The sequence below is a fragment of the Miniopterus schreibersii genome (assembly GCF_964146895.1).
Source record: "Miniopterus schreibersii genome assembly, chromosome: 1".
Taxonomy (NCBI): Eukaryota; Metazoa; Chordata; class Mammalia; order Chiroptera; family Miniopteridae; genus Miniopterus; species Miniopterus schreibersii.
In genome coordinates, this window is record NC_138101.1 from 49,509,372 (window position 1) to 49,528,348 (window position 18,977).

Consider the following 18,977-nt stretch of genomic DNA (forward strand, 5'->3'; position numbering starts at 1 on the left):
AGGTCAAGGTCGAAGTTCTAACTTATCTTCTTGATAAAGCAGGGCATAATTATGCGTGGATGACACAGACATAACATCCTAACTACATTTTCACTGTAGTTACAAAAAAGAAGAAAAGAAAGAAAAGTGCAAACTGGGAGCTGTTTGTAAAGAGCAATGGCCTGGGAGTCAAAGTCCAGGGGCAGATCTGGGAATTAAACTTAATGAGCAGCATGGCTTAGGGACCACCGAATCCCTCTCTAAACTCCTTTCCTCCTGTGTTAAATGAGGGTTTGGGCGGGTTGGCTTCTCAGGGCTCTTCCTACCCTGGCATTCTGCCTGTTCTCTTTCTGACTGAAGATGTTCCTGTCAGTAGCTTTATGAAATGTTTTAGTGCATTATTTCTTTTATATTCATATTTCCAAATTAACACTACTATATATTGAGAACACGCTTGTCAAGTACTACGTCTTATATATTACATATAGCATGTTAATTATATCTCAATAAGTTTACACGAGGATGCCCAGAATCACACAGTAAGTGGTAAAAGAGGACCTTAAACCCCAGACCAACTCTTGGCCACCGAGCTTCTAACCACCATGTTACAGTGGGTAGAACTGTACCTAATATAAAAAGATTACCATTAATCATTTTTTACATTAGCAAAATTTTAGCCTTGACTAGAAAAATGTGATTTGAAAAGACCCTCACAGGAACTCCAGCACTTCAGTGACGCGCTCCTGGTCGCCGTTAGTTTTGCGCTGTGGGCACCATATCCCGGCAGCGAACCCAGCATGAGGAGCCTCCCTCTGCAGGTGGCAGGTTTCAGGGGGAGCCCAGCTGAAAGCTCAGGGCCTATGACTGGGGACACTGTTCCCAAACAAGATGGCACACACCCCACTTTACAGTTTACGTAGCACCTCACCCACCTTCTCCTTGCATCAGCGCTTCTCAGCCTGGCTCACAGACTCCTGGGAGTCCTGAGGCCCTTTTGTGGTCTAGGACTATGAAGACTGTTTTCAGAATAATACTAAAACGTTATCTGCCTGTTTTCACTACACTGCATTTGTACTGAACTGAGGTACAAAAGCAATGGCAAGTAAAACTGCTGGAAGCTACACGTGAGTCAGGCCAGGAGCACAAACCTCTGGGGGTCATCGTGATGGTCTTTATTGCCAAGAGCTTGCGGTACAAAGGAAAGTTCCTGCTTCACTTAAGAATGTCCCCTGAGAAGCAGTAAGGATGACTCCTTTCACTAAATCTTAAGCCTAAGGTTGTGTGATGCGAAATGCTAAGCACCCACGAGGCACCACATCCCGCAGCTCTGAGCAAATCCCGTCTCAAAGGAGAGCGCTTGTGCAACGAGCTGGGCGCTGGACCGCTGCTGCGCTCGGCAGCCCAGTGTTACTGAAAGAACGGACAAACTAGGGTTCTTTGGCAGCAATGCTCTTGAAATGAACAAAGTGAGCCTCAAAGAAAACAGCAAGCAGTATTTACTGCCAATGATAACATTTTAGGTTTTAAGCAAAATTTCTAATTTTGGAAAACTCATGCCCGCCACCGTGAGTTTGACTTAGAATTTCCTGAGACTTCTGGTGATACTTTGATATACTTGATGTGATTTTTTAGATATGACATATCATGAAATATGTCAACGCTTGGAAGATCTACATACACTCCAGTAGTGATATAGTTAGTTCTTGACTACGTTAGAGAACCAATAATTTCTAAATGACCAATGCATGCTGTAAAATTATGCACAGGTAAAATACACATTCAAAGTGCAAGCTAGACCAACGGCGTTTATGGTAATGGAGTATGTGAAGTTCACCGATGCAGTTTCAGATGCCACAGAGTAGGCAACATTCAAGAAACTTAAACTGTTACCTTTAAGAAACAATGGTGTGAATCGGTTATTAAAATATGCTCCCCTTTTCCAACCACATACCTGTGTGAGGCTGGATTTTCCTCAGATGCTTCCACCAAAAAGAAATACCGCCAGATTGAATGTAGAGGCAGAATCGCCCTGTGTTCAATCCATTAAAGAGGTCTGCAAAATTGTAAAACAATTTCACTCTCCCAATTTTTTTTTTAAGTCTTTTCCTTACTCATAGAAATATGTAATTGATGTTACTACATAACAGTTTTATCACTGTTATGGTTAAATGAGTCTATTTTTTAAATCTCAGTTTTTATTTCTAATACAGTGACTACTGATAGGTGCAAACCAAACAAACGCAGGTGGAGCCCTTGATAGTTCTTAAGGATCAAAAGGTCCTAAAACCAAAACGTGGAAGAAACGCTCTCAGCCCCTCCCATCCGCAGGGGCGGCGCTGACCCGGGAAACCTGGAGCGCGGGCGCTTACCGCGAGCGGCAGAAGTTCACAGCTGGCGACAGCTGCAGCCTCGCTCCTGATTTCTATTCCGGGGCTCTCCAGACACCACGCCCTCTGAGTGTGGCAGCTCGGCTTGGTGCCATTTCTAGCCAAAGTCAAAAGGAACGATAAATACAGTAGGTGCGGAAAATGGTAATATTGATAAAGCGAAGACGGCTAACGCAACGCTAGACCCTTCCACTGCCTGCTTCCTCTCCAGTGCTCCAAGCGGGCCCGAATGAAGGGCGACATTACAGATGGGAAGCAAATGGCAGAAAGGGAAGCATTGAAGATCATTTGCGCGTCTGTCTTTCGAACCCTGACAATTCCTGCAGCGCCCATCCTTGACCGCAGCTCTCCTCGAGGTCATCAGGACGCTGAGAAGTATCATGTGAGAGTGATGGGAGCTGCCCCAGGGTTTCTCTTACCACTGGTTTTTCATTTCTGAAGAAACAGCCGTTGTCTTAGAAGTTCTTGGCATTCCTACATCTTCTGCCTGGAAAGTGGGGCTGCACTGAGGTGACATCTGTATTAAGCGCAGTAGCCTCAACTTTGGGACTCTGCCATTCAAGCTGAAAACGAACTGGGATTTTTATTCACACCTTTAGAAAGAGGAAAAGGAAAGTCACTAAAGTGCTGGGAAGGCAGTTTAAACTGAACACGCTAAAACTGTAAGGCACCTGTGAGTTCCAACACTCCCAGGTCGGTCTGTAATCAAAGGACTAGCTGACGACAGTGGGCGTTGTGCTCGCAGAAAAGGGGCAGGACACCAGAATGTTCCTGATGTGACTATGGCAGGGGCAGGGATAGGTGATTTACTGTTGCTTACTTTTCCCAATATGATGGGTAGAACACAGGCTCAGGGAAAGAGAGCCGAAACCACGTGATGCGGTCTTTGTCCACAGGCCCACTCGAGTTGGAGGGGCATTTCTCCCAGAAGGCACTTTCCTGTCCCTGGGGCTGTCCACTCCACACACCCATCAGCCCCCAAACTCCAGCACAACTGGGAAGCTCAGAATGCAGAAAGGCTGGTATTCAGAGGTGGATCAAGCTAGAACTTGAACCAAAGTTAACGGCCAATACCCCTGCAAGCAGAGATCTTAAGCAGGTGCTTCTAAAGAGATATTCACAACTATTAGAAAAACTACACAAAGTTTAGGGAATTATTAGACCTCAGTTTTGCTTTCTTTTTCCTTCCCTTAAGAACTGGCTTAAAAACAACTTTTTTTGTGTGTGGTAAATAGTAGGTATTTATTTGAAATGAAAAAAAAAAAAAGTACCTGGACTATTGCATTTAATCATGTATTGTAATTGTGTTACTCTACCTTTTTGCATCAGAGACAGATATACAATGAACATTCAGTTATCACAGATTGCACACTAGATAGTAATTCTTCAGGCCGTTTACATAACCACCAAAGAACAGGTATTGGATTCTGCAATATAGTACAAAAGTCCACAATCAATCCAGTCTTAGCCAGTATCTTCAATTTACTTCTGTTGCTGTACAAATAATTGGCCATTTCTAGGGATTACAAGTTAATAACAGGACAAAAAAAATATACATTGCACTGACACAAAAAGTCAGCCGTGTTAATAGTCATGCAACAAGTAACCAAACTTGCTGAAATTAAAAATACTTTCTAAAAACAGTTGTAACGGCATAAATATTTTATACACAGTTCATTTACCAAAACAAAATGTCTTTAAATGATACAAAGCAAAAATAAGTTTCTACCAACTTTATACATAAGAAAGTGCAAAATAACTTATCTAGAGTGTTTTTGCTATTACCCAGACAGATGGCTGCTATGGGCAGCTATGCTCCTCTTCCAAAGCTTGACGCTACAGTAGCACACCACACACGTTAGAACATGGGTGAGTAAATGGCGAGATGGGTGCATGGGGGGACAAACGAGCTACGGAGGCCAGGCAGGAGCCCTGTGAGGTACTCAGAGAAAGAATCAGACCACAAAGATGGGGATGCACAGGCTGAGAATATATGTTGGTAAACAAAGTTACATGGAACACGGAAAGACACAATTACTTTATGTGTGTGAGTGTATTTGTATGTGTGAATGATCTGTGATTTCTGCATTAGAAACAAACAAACAAAAACCCCGCTGAACAGAGAACAGTTGCCCACAGCACCAGCTGCCAGAGGAAATACTATCATGAGGGTTTTGGTTTCCACCTTCTGGTCATGGAAGTCGTGTGGGAAAGTTTAAAAGTGTTCATCCCATGTAACTTCATATTACAAAGAGGAGTAACCTTGAAGGAACTACATACACACATTCACATATTCAAGTCTTTAAAGAACACCTCTGCCATTGGGTTTGGGGTAAACATGGTTCATGGACACGAGGAGGACGCTTCTTTTAAAAAGTGTAGAATAACACTGCTACAACTCATCTATGGGGCCGGCCGGGGCAGCGCCCACGGGCACGCGGGAGTGTGGGTCCTGCAAGTGTGGAACACCCAGCATTATTCATTAGAACTGAACTAAGATGCGGGGGTGGGGCAATGTGGGAGGAAGAAGACACGGAAAGGAAAACAGAACACAACTCTTCTTCAAGTGAAAGTATTAATGCCAATAATCCTTTTATTAACAAGTATATTTGAACTTTTAGAAATGGAAGTGATTTAATCAATTTTGATATGTAATCATAAATAGACTGTAGGCTCGAACCTAGGTAAATAAAGGTTTAAATTTAGTAAGCGTAAGGCACTAAAGCAGCCTTTATATTTTCTCTTGGAGACCTAGTTATCAGGAAGAACACATTTGTTCTTAAGCTGGTTTCAGCCCATTCGGTACAAGGTTACTGTTGTACCAATGCCTATTTTTGAATGCATGTGCATATATGTGCATTTTAGTGCATAAGTGTGCCTGTCACCAGGGCCTGAAGATGAAGAGTCGGGAAAGCCACAGCCACTGTCCTTTGTATGAAACCTCCCTGGGGGTGTGAAGGCCTGTCCTTCCTTCCTTGGGCCATAAATGATTCTATGTTTTTCAAATCACCGGGCTTTTAGAATTGTTCATAATATCACTAAATATCTGAAAATGTTAAAATCTAGATTAATTGTTTCATTTGTTTTTTATATATATATACATATATATGTACATAACACACGTTTAAAAAAATCCCACCACCAAAGCCATTTCTCTGTAAACTAAACTTATCTCTTAGCCCCTACCAGCTTCAGTCTCCCTGGATTTGTGTGTTCTGTTACCAACTAGTAGAACAAATTAAATAACTAAATATTAAAATACTGTAATTATATTCATAGCAAAAACAAAAAAATAGACATTGATACAGTATAAATCTCACTGTCTTCAGGTAGATGGCATTAAATGGTAAAGGTTAATTATAAGCAGTTCTGACATGATCCAGTTTTACAACAAGGTTTATATGTTAATTCTGTACACCTTTTTTCTTTTTACCCTTTTTTGAAAATAAGCTATAGTAGAACTTTTAGTGTCACCAAAGACACATACTTACTATGTTCTATGCGAGAGAAGCTAATTTGGGTTACATGCAGCTGTTTCCATTAGCTGAGGCAGGGCTCTTTCCCGCTCTGCACTCACCTCCTGGCCACCTCCCTCTGCGCCACGCTCAGCGGGGACACTGTGAGCAAAGGGCAGTCCCGACAGAAGCTCCCAGGGGCCTCACGACACCAGAACAACACCGAGGGGTGTGGAGCCCGGTGCAAGATGCCCCAACATTTCCAGGGTATCTACGGCCCGCCTCATCCTCCTGCACCGCTTCCTAAGGAAGGCCCACTTTATTTTGGTTACTAGCCTAGTTAAAGGGAAGATACTGTGGGCAACTTGAAAGAAAGAACATCGGGCACACAGGCTGGGTTTGAAGGGGCTGGGGGAAGACCACAGATAATGTCATTGAGGATTTAAAAAACATATTTATAATTAATTGGTGAGAGATGTCAAACCATAAGAAGTTCACTGAGTTAGTGGTTTAGTTTGAAGTTCATGTTACAGGCAGTGAAGTCCTTATTTAGAAAAAAGGCCTTTATACCTATTTACAATATACACAGTTACTTGCAAAGAAGTCAGATTTACAACCATTTTCTAAAAGCCTTTTTTGTTGTTGTTGGTTTTTCCAAATAAGGATGAGTAGCTCTACAAAAACGAGACACAAAAAAAGACGGTGGATGAGTGAGGATTTTCTCTTGGAGACGGCTATTGTGAACGGGGAGAATCGGATATTGACAACGTTGCTGTTGGGCACCACCTCACCCCTCTTGTGCTGTTCACCTGAACAGTGTCTGCCCCATTCCTGTCCTCTACAGCAGCTTATTCGATGATCCCTTTGAACTCAACACTCCAGACACGTGGTATGAAGAGATGTGTAAACGGAGACTGTTCCGAGGCCTCTCCGAGCTGTAACAGGGAACTGGGGAGGGGGTCTACAGACCGTGGTCTCCAATCAGCTGGTTGAATCTTCAACAATTTCGAGGCCCATCTTCTGAACCCCTCTCATGCAGTAAGTTGTAATAACAGTTCTGACAAACACGCACCGGGGATGAGATTTTCAAGCGTTTGATTTCTGATTGAAACCGACTGCACCTAAAGGAAAGGCAAAATCAAGTAGTTACAGGTCTTCATGTATGATCACTGGGCTGAGAAACACTCACTTGAAAATCAGATGGAAAGCTTGCAGCATAATGCCAAAGGCCATACAATGCCTGGTGAATGCCAAAGGCCATACAATGCCAGGCGAATGCCAAAGGCCATACAATGCCTGGTGAATGACAAAGACTATACTGGTTTGTCATGTGCCTGACCAAGGACCAAAAGGGATGCTGTAATATTTGTTTCAGTTTATGAGGAAAAGGAATATTAAGTCAAGGCGAGCTATTTATTTGACTGGAGAGAATTAAGAAAAAGTTAAGACTTTCGGACAGCTGTGTGGCCACTCTGCCTGTAGAGGACCGCTTCCGCTGCCCTGTGAGCTCAGAAGTATGCCAATAGCTTTACTTGGAGCTTGACTTTTTCTCCTGGCAGAAGACTTCCTACCCGTTTTAAAAGACACCTTGGCCCTGGCCGGTGTGGCTCAGTTGGTTGAGAGTTAACCCATACACCAAGAGGTCACTGGTTTGATTCCCGGTCAGGGCACATGCCCGGGTTTAGGGCTCGATCCCCAGTAGGGGGCGTGCAGGAGGCAGCCAAGTGATGTTTCTCTTTCTCTCTCTCTCTTTCCTTTTCCCTTCCTCTCTCTCTAAAATCAATAAAAATATATCTTTAAAAAAAAATAAGACACTTTGGTGTCCTCTGGGCATTTAAACACTTGGTTTGATCCACACCTCACTTGTTTTTTGAACAAGTAGTTTGGCTTTTTTGTTTAGTCCAAATGTTTTCATTTTCTGTTTATTGTGATAGAATTCCTTGAAGTAGACTGTACTGAAGAGATGTTCACATTCTTTAAAATGTATTCCTATTCCTGGAATAAAGCAGGGTATGACCTTGGGCATGGCACTTAATCACTTTACAGAGAATTCTATTTCCTCCATTAATCTACCAGTAAAGTGTCCAGGGAATAAATGTGCTACCAGCGTAAGGGGCTTCAGGGACTGTTACTGGACTTTGAGGGGTGCTGACAAGCTCACTCAGCAACTGAAGGGCATGGAGGTCAAGGGCAGGGCTACGCCTCCTGCACGGCTCTGCCTTCTGCGCCCGGTGCCATAATCAATCACTGTTTGGTTGGTTTTTCAAATAAAGGCTCCATCCAGCACTTGATAGCAATAGACAATTTAAAGAATTACCTAAATTTAAACAATATTTTGAAAATTAAACTACCAAGAACGGATGTGTGCCAGTGTCCATGCCGGGCTGTTCACTATCGGAAATCACTAGGTTCCCGGGTTTTACAGAGGGGGCTTCTCACAGCAGAACCCTCTGCCAACCTCCCATGAGGAATGGCTGCAGCAACACTCCAGCCACCTCTTCCTGACTCAGACTTCCCAAAAGAAGAGATTTAAGGCACTAAGCTGAAAAAAATTAATAACTATAATCACTTCTACCAAACATTTATATAGCTAGACTCTGCATGGTGCGCTTTACAAAACTCACATGCATGATTTCATTTAATTCTCTCAACACTTCTACAAAGGGAGTAACTATCCACATTTTACAGACGAAGCAACTGAAGCTCAGAGAGGGTAACTCTCGTGGGATGACACAATGGGCAGCGGTCCAGCGAGCATCTGGTCAGTGCAACCCAGGGACCACGCCGCTTCTAGTAAGCCAACACCCATAAAAACCTCAATAACTGGCTCACAAACAATGATACAACTTGTGTTTTCTGTGAAAGCATCTCCATAGCAAGCTACTGAAGGTATGATATATTTACCTAAAACTGGAGATACACAAAACAGTAATATAATATTATTTTGGAGACAACACGGAGAAGAAGAGGGTGTGATTGGCAAGGGAGAAAAAAAGGCTTAAAATAAGTCTATATGTTTTATATGGAAATATGGTGAAATATTAGCTCCTTCCCATGCTGCGTCACGGGTGACCAGGTGTTGAGGTGATTATTTCTGTATTTCCAGTGTGACAGACATTTCACAACTGTGACAATAAAGAACAAAGGGAAATGAGGACTGGTTTAGACTAAGGCAGCACGTGGCAGTGGGGCCAGCAGCAAATCGGAACCTAGGATGTGGGCGTAAGTAGCATCCTCCGAGGTGCACCCACAGCGGCTCAAACAGCCCGCGCCTCGTCTTACTTTTGGCAGAAGAGCTGACCGCAGTTCCTGCAATGGTGCCGCCTCTCCGTGAGGGAGAAGCGCACGGCGCAGCCCGAGCAGCTGTCCCCGCCTTCGTCCTTCACCCAGTGGTCAGCGGCGGAGCGGCCTGGCTGGTCACTCACCGACCAGCTGAACACTCGGCCTCGACTGTCACCAACGAGGATCCTGCTGTGATCCCTGCGGAAGACACACACGGCGCTGCCTCAGGGACGGCCTCAGCAGCCACGTGGCCAAAGGGCGCTCTTGCTCTTGAGGCTCCCCAGCCTTGGGGGGGACCGAGTGTAGGAAGAGACAAAAAGAGAGCCGAGCCCACGTTTACACCTCCATCTCAGCTCTCTTTGGATCAAACCTTGCCATATCTTTGAAGTACAGAGAAGGCAAGTTTTTTGTTTATTTGTTTAATTTGGAATTAAAATCTATAAACTTCCAGGTTTCATCTCCTGATTTATCTTTTTGAGCCACATAGGAAAATGCAATGTTTTCCTCAAAGACCGGCCTGGAGTATGGGGCCCGGGCTCAGCAGGGGATTCGGCGGGGAGAGGGGCTGGAGGGTCTGACACTCACTTGGAGACGCCCAGGGCGGTGATCTCTGCCGGGTGGGCGTTGTCCTTCCGGTCGAAGGCTGTGTGCATGGTCAGCTTACTCCTGAACACCAGCTGCCGCTCCCACCGGTACCCTGCAGTGGGAGGTGTGACATACTGAAGTGAGGGAGGGCCACACCTGGTAGGTGCCCCCTAACACGGTGCTCTCAAAAGTTAGGGTGCGCAACACGCAGAGCAGCTTCTCCGGTTCTCGGCAGCTGCTGCTTCAGCTAAAGATAAAGCAACCTAGTTTAACATTGATCATGGGCCAGGTTCGAGAATGTCTCATTCACAAGGACAAATACAGAAAAGGGGAAACCCTCCATGCAAGAAAATAACAATTTCTCCAGTTGAGGACCTTGCCTCTTTGTCAAAGGCAAAGTTACCTGTGACTACAGTTTATTTATCTGTAATCAATAATTTGCCTATTTTCAAAAGCTCTCATGTGAATGAAGTTTTTGGTTTCAGGCATTTTTCTTTTAAAAATGACAAGCATACTGCAAACACCATTGTTGGATATAATCTCTAAATCCACTTTCCATAAGTAGAAATTTCAGAGGCCTTCTCTGTGGGTGGTCCGGATCACAGGTCACAAGGACCGGGCTCAGGGACGACAGCCAGAGCCCATCGCCTCATCCACCAACCCTCACACCACCCACACAGCCTGAAACAGACCCCAGAATTCAAATTACCAGGCTTCAATCTGCTGTAATTCCGCACTTCAACATGAGCGGGGTGAGGGTGGTTAAGGGGACCCTGCGCGTGGGCTCTGGCCTGGCCCTCTGAATAGTTCACAAATATGAAGCCATCTTTCTCATCCAGACTGAGCTGGTCAGACCAGCGCCTGGAGTCATCGGAGCCACTGTCAGTGCACCAGGCAGCCGTTGCTCGGCAGGAGGCTGCCCGGGGCCTGTGGCTGGTGCTGCCGGGCTGGCTGGGCGCGTCCTTGGGCTCCTGGCTGACGCTCTGCTCATCCGCTTCTGAATCACTGCTCTCCTCGTCTTGGGCTTCCTGTCCTGGTGACACATTGCGAGAGTCAGAAAACATGCACATTCCAGTTAGACACAGCTGTGTCCCGCCGGTGTTATTCCTCTATCAGCTAAGACATAATAGATATGGTGTTTTAAGATAAGTATAATAAAAAATTGCCACAACTGTTAGCTAGGTTACACACAGCAAACAAACAAACAAACAAACAAACAAAAAACCAGGCAGAATTTCTGAGTTCATGGAACGCTTTGGCCAAAACATTCATTCTTTCAGGATCTGGCCAAAACCTTTACAAATTTCTCACTCTCTGCCTCACACTCGCTACCACCGTTCAGCCTGATGGTCTCCTCCACGCGGCCTGGCTCCTCACGGCTAACTTAGCACATGCCATTGGCTCTACCTGGAGCCACCTTCCCATCCTCTGTGTGTTTCCACGTTACGTGACTTTCCAGGCAGGACGTCAACACTTCTTCCTCTGAAATTTTACCTGGTTCCTGCAGCAGTGAGCACTTCTCTCTCCAGCAGACTCCTTTACAGCTGTGTGCCTTTCGTGTACTTGTAATTCTCACCCCAAACTATTACCTCTGCACAGTCCTTCTACAGGACAGTGGTCAGCTCAAGAGGGGCCCCAAACACAATGCCTTCCATAGAGTAGTCAATTAGACAACATCGGTGAATTGCTGAAGAAAGCTTTCATTAGGATTTTGGTTTTTCTCTTTCCATTGCTACTTTGCATTTTCTCAACTCCCTACTCCCTCGCAATCAAGTCCACTGAAGGGAAAATTTATGGAAAATAAACATCTAATTGGAAAAAAAAGAGGAGAGAGCAAGAACAAGCGTGCAAGCACCAGCCACTACATACATATTTTTTAGCAAGACAAAGGCTTCCTTTGCCTCCCTCTGCTCACTACCACCGGTAGTCTAGTTGGCTAATACGAGTGGACTTTTTCTACCCTAATGGCTGACGACTATGAGCTTTAAGGTCTTCAAACAAGCAGTCTTGGAAACAGCTGTGATTTCCAGGGAACCACTGGCTTGTCTTCCCTTTCACCCAGGCAACTGCCTTCAACTTCCAACTTCTACTCTGACCAAGGTCAACCTCCCTGTGGGCTGTTCTCCGCTCTCTGACACTTCTGCCAAACCCTGTCTACAACACGAACACACAGGAGGAAGACCTACACATGTCTCTCCTCCTGGAATTTGACCCCTTCTTTCATCTCACTAACTCATCTCATCTTCTACTGTTATTCACTTTAGAGCTTTGTGAAAGGGAGGGAAAGAGACCCACTTCTCTCTGGACTTCATCCAATGTCTGACACACAACTGAATTTTACGTCCCCAAACACCCAGATGACCTTTACGGTGGAACTACAGTTGACTATGTAGAGATTTACATGCATTAAGGTGACATGAGCGTTAACATACCCTGTCCATCAAATCATTTCTGTTTCCTGGCAAACAAAGTAAAAACTACTTTCAGCTTACAAACAGAAGTGATTTGTGCCTTTCTGATGCTGAGCCTTTTCCTTAGTAACTACAGCATACTGTCAAACTCACACTGAATTCCCAGTGCACAAAAAATTAACCACAGAGAAACAATCAAAAGGTCAAACCTAAAACCCTTTCTGGGAAGACTCTTGTAAAAATTGTTCTAAATCAAAGGGGTAAGTTATCTAAACACTAGCAACCCAGTGCAGCTCTCAGCCCGGTTTTATGGCCATTCACTCTGTATAGAATCAGCTATCTCTATAGTTCACTGGAAAATTTTAAAGTGCTGCACAAATAACAGATAACAGGTTTCCATTTGGATGAATGCCCTTTCAGAGCAGACCCAGGGTGGGGACACGGTTCACCTCTGTGCAGTTTACAAACACGATGCCACCCTCTCATCCAGGCTGAGCCTGCCAAGTGATGGGCGGAAAGGACCTGGGGCCAAGGTGCAGGCCGTCTGACTTGTCTAACACCATGGCTTCCAGATCCTGCTTTGTAGTTTAGAACTGAAATCCCGAGCCGAGGTACTCAAAGAAGCTGTAACTATATTCACAATGGGTTGTGGAAGCCAACGCCAAGGTGCTAACCACACCGAGAGCTGCCCAGTGAACTGGAGAAAGCCCAGCAAGCTGCCCAGCTACCCTACACGGTAGGTGGTGGCCCAGCTGCTACGGCAATGCCCGGCCAACATCAGGCTTGCTTATACTGTTTGATGTAGTTTACAAATAATGACTTCAAAAAACATGAAAACTCTTAAATAATATTTTAGAAAGTATAAATACCTATTTGTGCTTCTGGACAGTCTTCCTGCATTTCCAGGGCTTCGATGGGCTCAGGAGCTGGTGTTTCAGGAACTTGCAAAAACTCCATTCTCCAAAACTGAAGTTAAACAATTGACACGTTACTGGATGAAGACAGGTTCTGGGGTTATGCAGATAACTTAATTTCTGTTATAATGCAATTTCCCTGTATCTTGAAAAATGTGGCAGGGGACTGACTACACATAAACAGTGCTTCCCACACTGTGTTTAAGGAAATGCTGATGGGCGTTTCGTGGTGGAGGAAATAGGACTGTGGTCAAGAAAGTTTGAGAAACATGGTTCAGCTAAGTGCACTGTTTTGCTTTCTGTAAAAACATCTGGGAGCCTCGCATAGACTGACATGTGCTCTGGATCTCCAAGAAGGCATTCAGTAAGCGGGATCCCCAAGCGTATTCGCAGTGGAGCTCTCCAGGACACCTCACAGACGAAGTCATCTCCCTGAGAGAGCAGCGCTGGGAGGTGCCTGCTGTCTAAGGTGCAGGCCGTGGCACTGCGTGGCTGATGAGGGCCTCACTGCTGCTCAGCTAACTGTGACTAACAGGGCGGCAATCAGACGCTCTAGGCTTTCACTGTGAGCAAGCAAAGAAAAGAAACATGAAGAAAAACCTCCTGAGAGAAAAAAACCCCAGGGTTAGAACAGACTGCAAAGGTAAACACTGTGGATCCCATTTTCGACAGAGGCCCAACAGAGACAGCTAGGAGAAGGGTAGACTATCTCGGATTCAGGGATCATCCAGGGTTGTAGATGGAACGAGTGACCTCGGGACTCAGACATTTTCTAGCTCTTTGATTCTCTGAAGAACACAGATAGTCTCTGTTTTCGCTAGGAAGTCGCTGACAGGCTAAAAAGCCAGTACTTACAGAGTTTCCATTTTTAGCAACCCCCAAGGTGACATGGAAACCATGCTTAGTGACCTATGCGTCACATTGTGAGGGGGTTAGCAGCACTAACAGGTCTACTTGATGGGAAGAAAGAGGCTGAGTCACCGATGTGCCCGTGTCTGAGAACACAGTGGCCCAGGGTGGTCTGAGTCCGAGAGAGCTTGACGAACCACGTGACAACCTGTCCAGGTGTCCTTCAGGGGCGGACAGCTGGTATTCCCACAGCTGACTCACCCGCACCACGCCGTCCGAGTGCCCCGTCACTATGACGTTCTGGGTGTCCCACTCGTTCATCTCCGACACGCAGCAGCAGACGATCTGCTGGCTCCTCCCGGTGAATGTGTTCACGCTCACGACAGGGTTCCCGTTGATGCTCCACACATGGATGTAGGTGCCCGCACAGGACACGATGTCCCCCTGGGAGGCAAAGAAACACCCCTCACGCATGTCATACTGCATTCCAGTTCCAGAAGCAAACTGAGTCCTTGGCCTGGCCTCTCAAAACACCTTTCAGTCCTTTGATTAGTGACTAAGTAATTTCTGAGGAAGCCTGGAATTCAGTAGTTGCTGACTTAAAAAAATACCCTGAACAGAGGCTCCTTTAAGGCTGAGTGGCTGCTGCCTCATATGGAGACAACGCAGGGCTTCCGTGCTGCTTACTGCCCAGCACAGCGCCGAGTCAGGTTTCATTCCCCGTCGAAGCGCCCGAGGAGGTGGTGAACTCCTCCTCTTCCCCCCTTGTTTACAAACTCTATTTGTACCCTTCTTTAGAGGCAAAAATCCCCCCCTTAATTTTACTAAATGAGTCCAATCATGAAAACCACAGGGTCAAAGGGAAAACCTCGGTCCAGACACAGCTGCCTCTCTCTTCGGTCAAGGAAAAGTGACATCTTGGTAACCGTGTAATAACCTTTTGTAAAATTTGTGTTCACAGTGGGGTGGGGGAGAGGAAAAAAGGGGAAAACTGGTATATATGTCACTCGGCAAACTGAATAAACCCTAAGGCTCCCAGAGCTGATAACTCAGGTTTTCGTGAGTTCCAAAGACAGAGAAGCAGCGGCTGGAACTCCACGGGGCTGGGCTCCAGCCACCCTGGTGGGAATACAGCCCCGACTGCTAAGGGAGTCAAGACGCTTCTGGAAGCATGTGCGGCGTCAGGCACTAGTCACTGGTGTGGACCTTCCCACGGTCCACGGTCCATTTCAACCCCCTGCGGCTAGCTAGTGTCAGCCCTGCTTTCGAGAGGATGGGAGCGAAGAGTAAAAACGCTTAAGTGGCTTGTTTAATACCACAGGGTGAAGATTGGAACCCAGCTCTCTGGCCCAAAGCCTGCACTCCATGCCACGCCGCCTCCCTCACCCCTAAGGCTGCCCGCTGTCGTGACGCGCTGCTGAGTTCAGAACCTGCTAACATCCTCTCCCTCCTTTCTGCTCTTCTACTGTGAGTTGAGAACCAAACCAAAACCCAAACAAAAATAATACTTAGTAAAGCACCGCTGCATCGGCCACGGAATCACCCCCGACACAGCGTCGGCCGCTGAGCTTTAATGAAGGGCTCCTGTCCCTGCGGGAGAAAGGGGGCAGCCTCCCCCTCCTGCACTGAGCAACTCTCCTCGGCGACCCCAGGGCGCCTCAGTTAGATGGCATCAGAGCCAAGCCTGCGGCTATGAGGGCCGGTAAGAGGAACCGAAGGGCACAGCAAGGTAGCTGAGGCCCAAGATGCAGACTGGAGTAAAGCACGCTTAACACTGGCTGCAAAAATGCAACACGAATAGAAATCTTTCCATGAGTATGTTTTCATGAGTTATTAGTCGTTACAAAAGCATCTTAAAAGGAAATCAAACACTTTTCCGTAGTGTTTGCAGCAACTACTGCAATCCAATGGGTGTATACTGACTCAAGTAACTACTAACTATAAACAGAATTCTCAGTATTTAAGTTAAGAACAACCCCAAGACAAGGTGCTCGGAACAGTGTGATCAGCATTTGGCTCAGAGCAACACTGCTGGGCCAGAGCGCTTCTGGTGAACGGACGTGTCAGTGAAGCTCTCAGGCACAGATGTTTGCAGGGTCAGACCCAGGTGCTCTTCTAAAAATATCTTAGCCCGGCCAGGCATGGCTCAGTGGTTGAGTGTCGACCTAGGATCCAGGAGATCGGAATTCGATTCCCGGTCAGGGCACATGCCTGGGTTGTGGGCTGCAGCCGATCAATGACTCTCTCATCATTGATGTTTCTATCTCTCTCTCTCTCTCCCTTCCTCTCCTCTCTCTGAAATCAATAAAGATATATTTAAAAAAAAAAAAATCTTAAACCTTTCACCGAAACACAAATCTGACTCTACCCCTGAACACACCCTATTCACTGACAACTCTGATTCCTCTTACTGTCACCAGACACTAAGCTCCATTCACCAGAACTGAATTTTTATCTTTTTTCTTTTTCTTTGATGACTACAAGGTGTTTACTAAGTAGTTTCTGGTACAAATTAAAGATGTAGGGTCCCTCAGAAGGAAAGCGTCTGTGTGGGTGACGTGGCTAGAACGACTCTGTGTCTCACAGGATGATCCTGGCAAGGGGCTAAGGGGAGGAGTGGGAATGGGTAGGTACGGCTAAGACGTGATGAGGCTAGGGGAGCTCTGGATGGTTTACAAGACTGATGTGCACATGGGGGTATAGAGATGCAATAACTTGTCCCTAGGACACAAACCTCAGCCTTTGTAAACCTATCCCTAGCTCCCCTGCTTATCAACACACCTTAGTGACAATGACTACCTTCCCCTTGCCCCAACTCAGGCAGGCCTGGTCTGCATGGGGGCTCCCAGGCCAGTGCATTCACTTTACCCCGACTCATTTCACTTGTCTGTAAAATATCCTTTGATAACTTTGAGATCTGTTATAAAAATAGTTCTATAACAATTTTTCTCATTTGGGTACCCAAATATTACTTTTTTCATCTTACATAACAAATAAATAATTTAAATATATTTCATAATAATTTCGACATTAATTTAATATTCTGAACAAATCCTACAAATTCCGTTTTAAAAATTGCCTATTCTAGAATGTTTTGTTTTGAAGCAAGTCTTGCGGCAGTGAGTGAATTTTAAGACAAAATTGCTGAGTTACAAACTTTAACATCCATTTGCTTTTGCAAACAACACGTAAGTCAAGGAAATGACCCCTTATCCACTAAAAGAACACTTAGAGTCATCTTTTACTTATGTTGGCTAGACCTACTTGTTTTCCTAAACATAAACCAAGAGGACAATTTACTACTTACTGTTAATTCATTGATACAAAGAGCAGAAACTGGAGCTCGGTGGCCTCGGAGCTGGGTTAGGAATGATAGTTTGTTCAGATCCCAGATGATGCAGGTTCGGTCTCGGGACCCACTGACGATTATGTGGTAGGCAAATGATGCTGTGGCACAGGTGACAGTGTCAGTGTGGCCAAGTAAGGCCTATAAAGGAGAACAGAAAAGCCAGGCTGATCACAGGGACAGTGCTGCTTAGGGGACAGCAGACCCTGGATGCAGCAGGAAACGACGGCACGTGTGCTGGGTGAGCCCCTGGGCAGCAGCGGCTGGGAAGTCTCCACCCCGCTCTTGCCGACGGTCTTTGCCTCATCCCGCCGGGGGGAGGGCAGCAGTCTGGAGGGCTCTGGAGGCCCTGTTCTCTAGTTGCATAGTACTGTTTTCCTGGACTTGGGCCAGTCTCTTAAAGGAAGAGAGAGTGGCCACTGCAACCCAGCTCGGGTCTCCCCCTACCATTTCCATGTGGTGAGGTACAGCTTATGGCCCCAGAACACAGAATTTCAACTGGGAAGCTATTCTTTATGTCATCCATTCCTGTTAAGTCCACTGCAAGGAACTAGAATTGGATGGATTTTTAAAAAATGTACAAAGTGTGAGAACTGCATGGCTGTGGTACATGGTCCCAGGAAGATAAAGGGAAAATGTGATTCTTATGTGTCTGCTGAGCTCCTGTCACTGAACTGGAGACACAGGACATCTGTGCCCAAGGGGGATTCCTTCTTCAAACAGATAGAGAACAAGAGCTCTTCTTTCCTGCTGGGATAGGAGGAGAATCAGGACCCATGGAGATGGCAATGTGGGAAAAGAAGTATTATGAAGAAAAATACTGTTAGGAGTTCCCAACAGTCATCTGAATTTACTATTTAAGTAATGAAATGGCTTAAAATATTGGTCATACAGACATCTTTCCTGCATGCTTAGTCAACCCCAGAGGCTGTTTTAAATAAGAAGCACTTTCTACTGAGGTTACTGGCACAGAAGCTTCAAAGTCCATTTTCTAAATTGAAAAAATTGAAAAAATTGGCAGCAGGAGTTTGGATCATCAAACTACACTGTCAACCTTGTACCTACCTGCTCATGTCATGTATCTCTTTACAGGGCTTTCCTTTAGACCCGGCAGCCAAGGAAGTTCTGGTTTATACAGATGGTTATCGGAATATAAGTACAAGGGTTCAATTATTTCCATAGATATTTTAAGTTTGGCTTTAAAATAAGCTTTGGAGTCAAACAGAACTGAATTATACATCCTGGTTTGACTACTAAGTGTCACTTGGCCATGTGTCTCTAAGCCGTGTGTTTTTCAGGCGTAATGACAGCTAATAAACTACCTTGTAGAATTGTGAGGACTGAAGTTTTACATTTTTTCCAACATTTAGCATAGCTCCCTAAACACAGCAGGTGCTCAATAACTGGAAGATACTGTTATACTAATTATGTAAGAAGTGATCAAAAACACTTGTTAATAACATCATCAATGGTTCTATTGAATACATTCATGAGTCTGTCGTATCTTTAGGGATATGATAAGTGAGAAAAGACAAAGGGATAAAAGATTTAATGGTCCAGTTGAAAGAAAACTGCCCAGAAAGGAAATGAATATGAGCCGACAGCATTAATATAATCTGGTTTGCAAAAATTCAGTTTACATATAACTTTTGAGGATCATTTATATTACTTACATATATTTTAAAATATATTACCTAAAAACAGCTTGCTTCAATTAAAAAAAAGGATCAGTTTAGATAATTTTTAGAAATTGTATCTTCAGATTTCAT

General features: G+C 45.2%; 1 protein-coding gene across 5 annotated transcripts in view; it reads right to left on the reverse strand.

Moving 5' to 3' along the window:
* Positions 1 to 3,645: 3,645 nt before the first annotated feature.
* The window catches only part of WDFY3 (WD repeat and FYVE domain containing 3), a 236,384-nt gene continuing 221,052 nt past the window's right edge, over positions 3,646 to 18,977 (reverse strand). For all 5 annotated transcript variants that reach the window (XM_081146974.1, XM_081146973.1, XM_081146972.1 and 2 more), the window contains 7 exons: positions 17,170 to 17,349; positions 14,124 to 14,306; positions 12,969 to 13,065; positions 10,398 to 10,721; positions 9,689 to 9,800; positions 9,104 to 9,301; positions 3,646 to 6,942 (listed from right to left, as the gene is read on the reverse strand). In XM_081146974.1, coding sequence (XP_081003100.1) covers positions 6,819 to 6,942; positions 9,104 to 9,301; positions 9,689 to 9,800; positions 10,398 to 10,721; positions 12,969 to 13,065; positions 14,124 to 14,306; positions 17,170 to 17,349 — 1,218 coding nt within the window. In that variant the 3' untranslated portion in view covers positions 3,646 to 6,818. The remainder of the gene's footprint in view (positions 6,943 to 9,103; positions 9,302 to 9,688; positions 9,801 to 10,397; positions 10,722 to 12,968; positions 13,066 to 14,123; positions 14,307 to 17,169; positions 17,350 to 18,977) is intronic.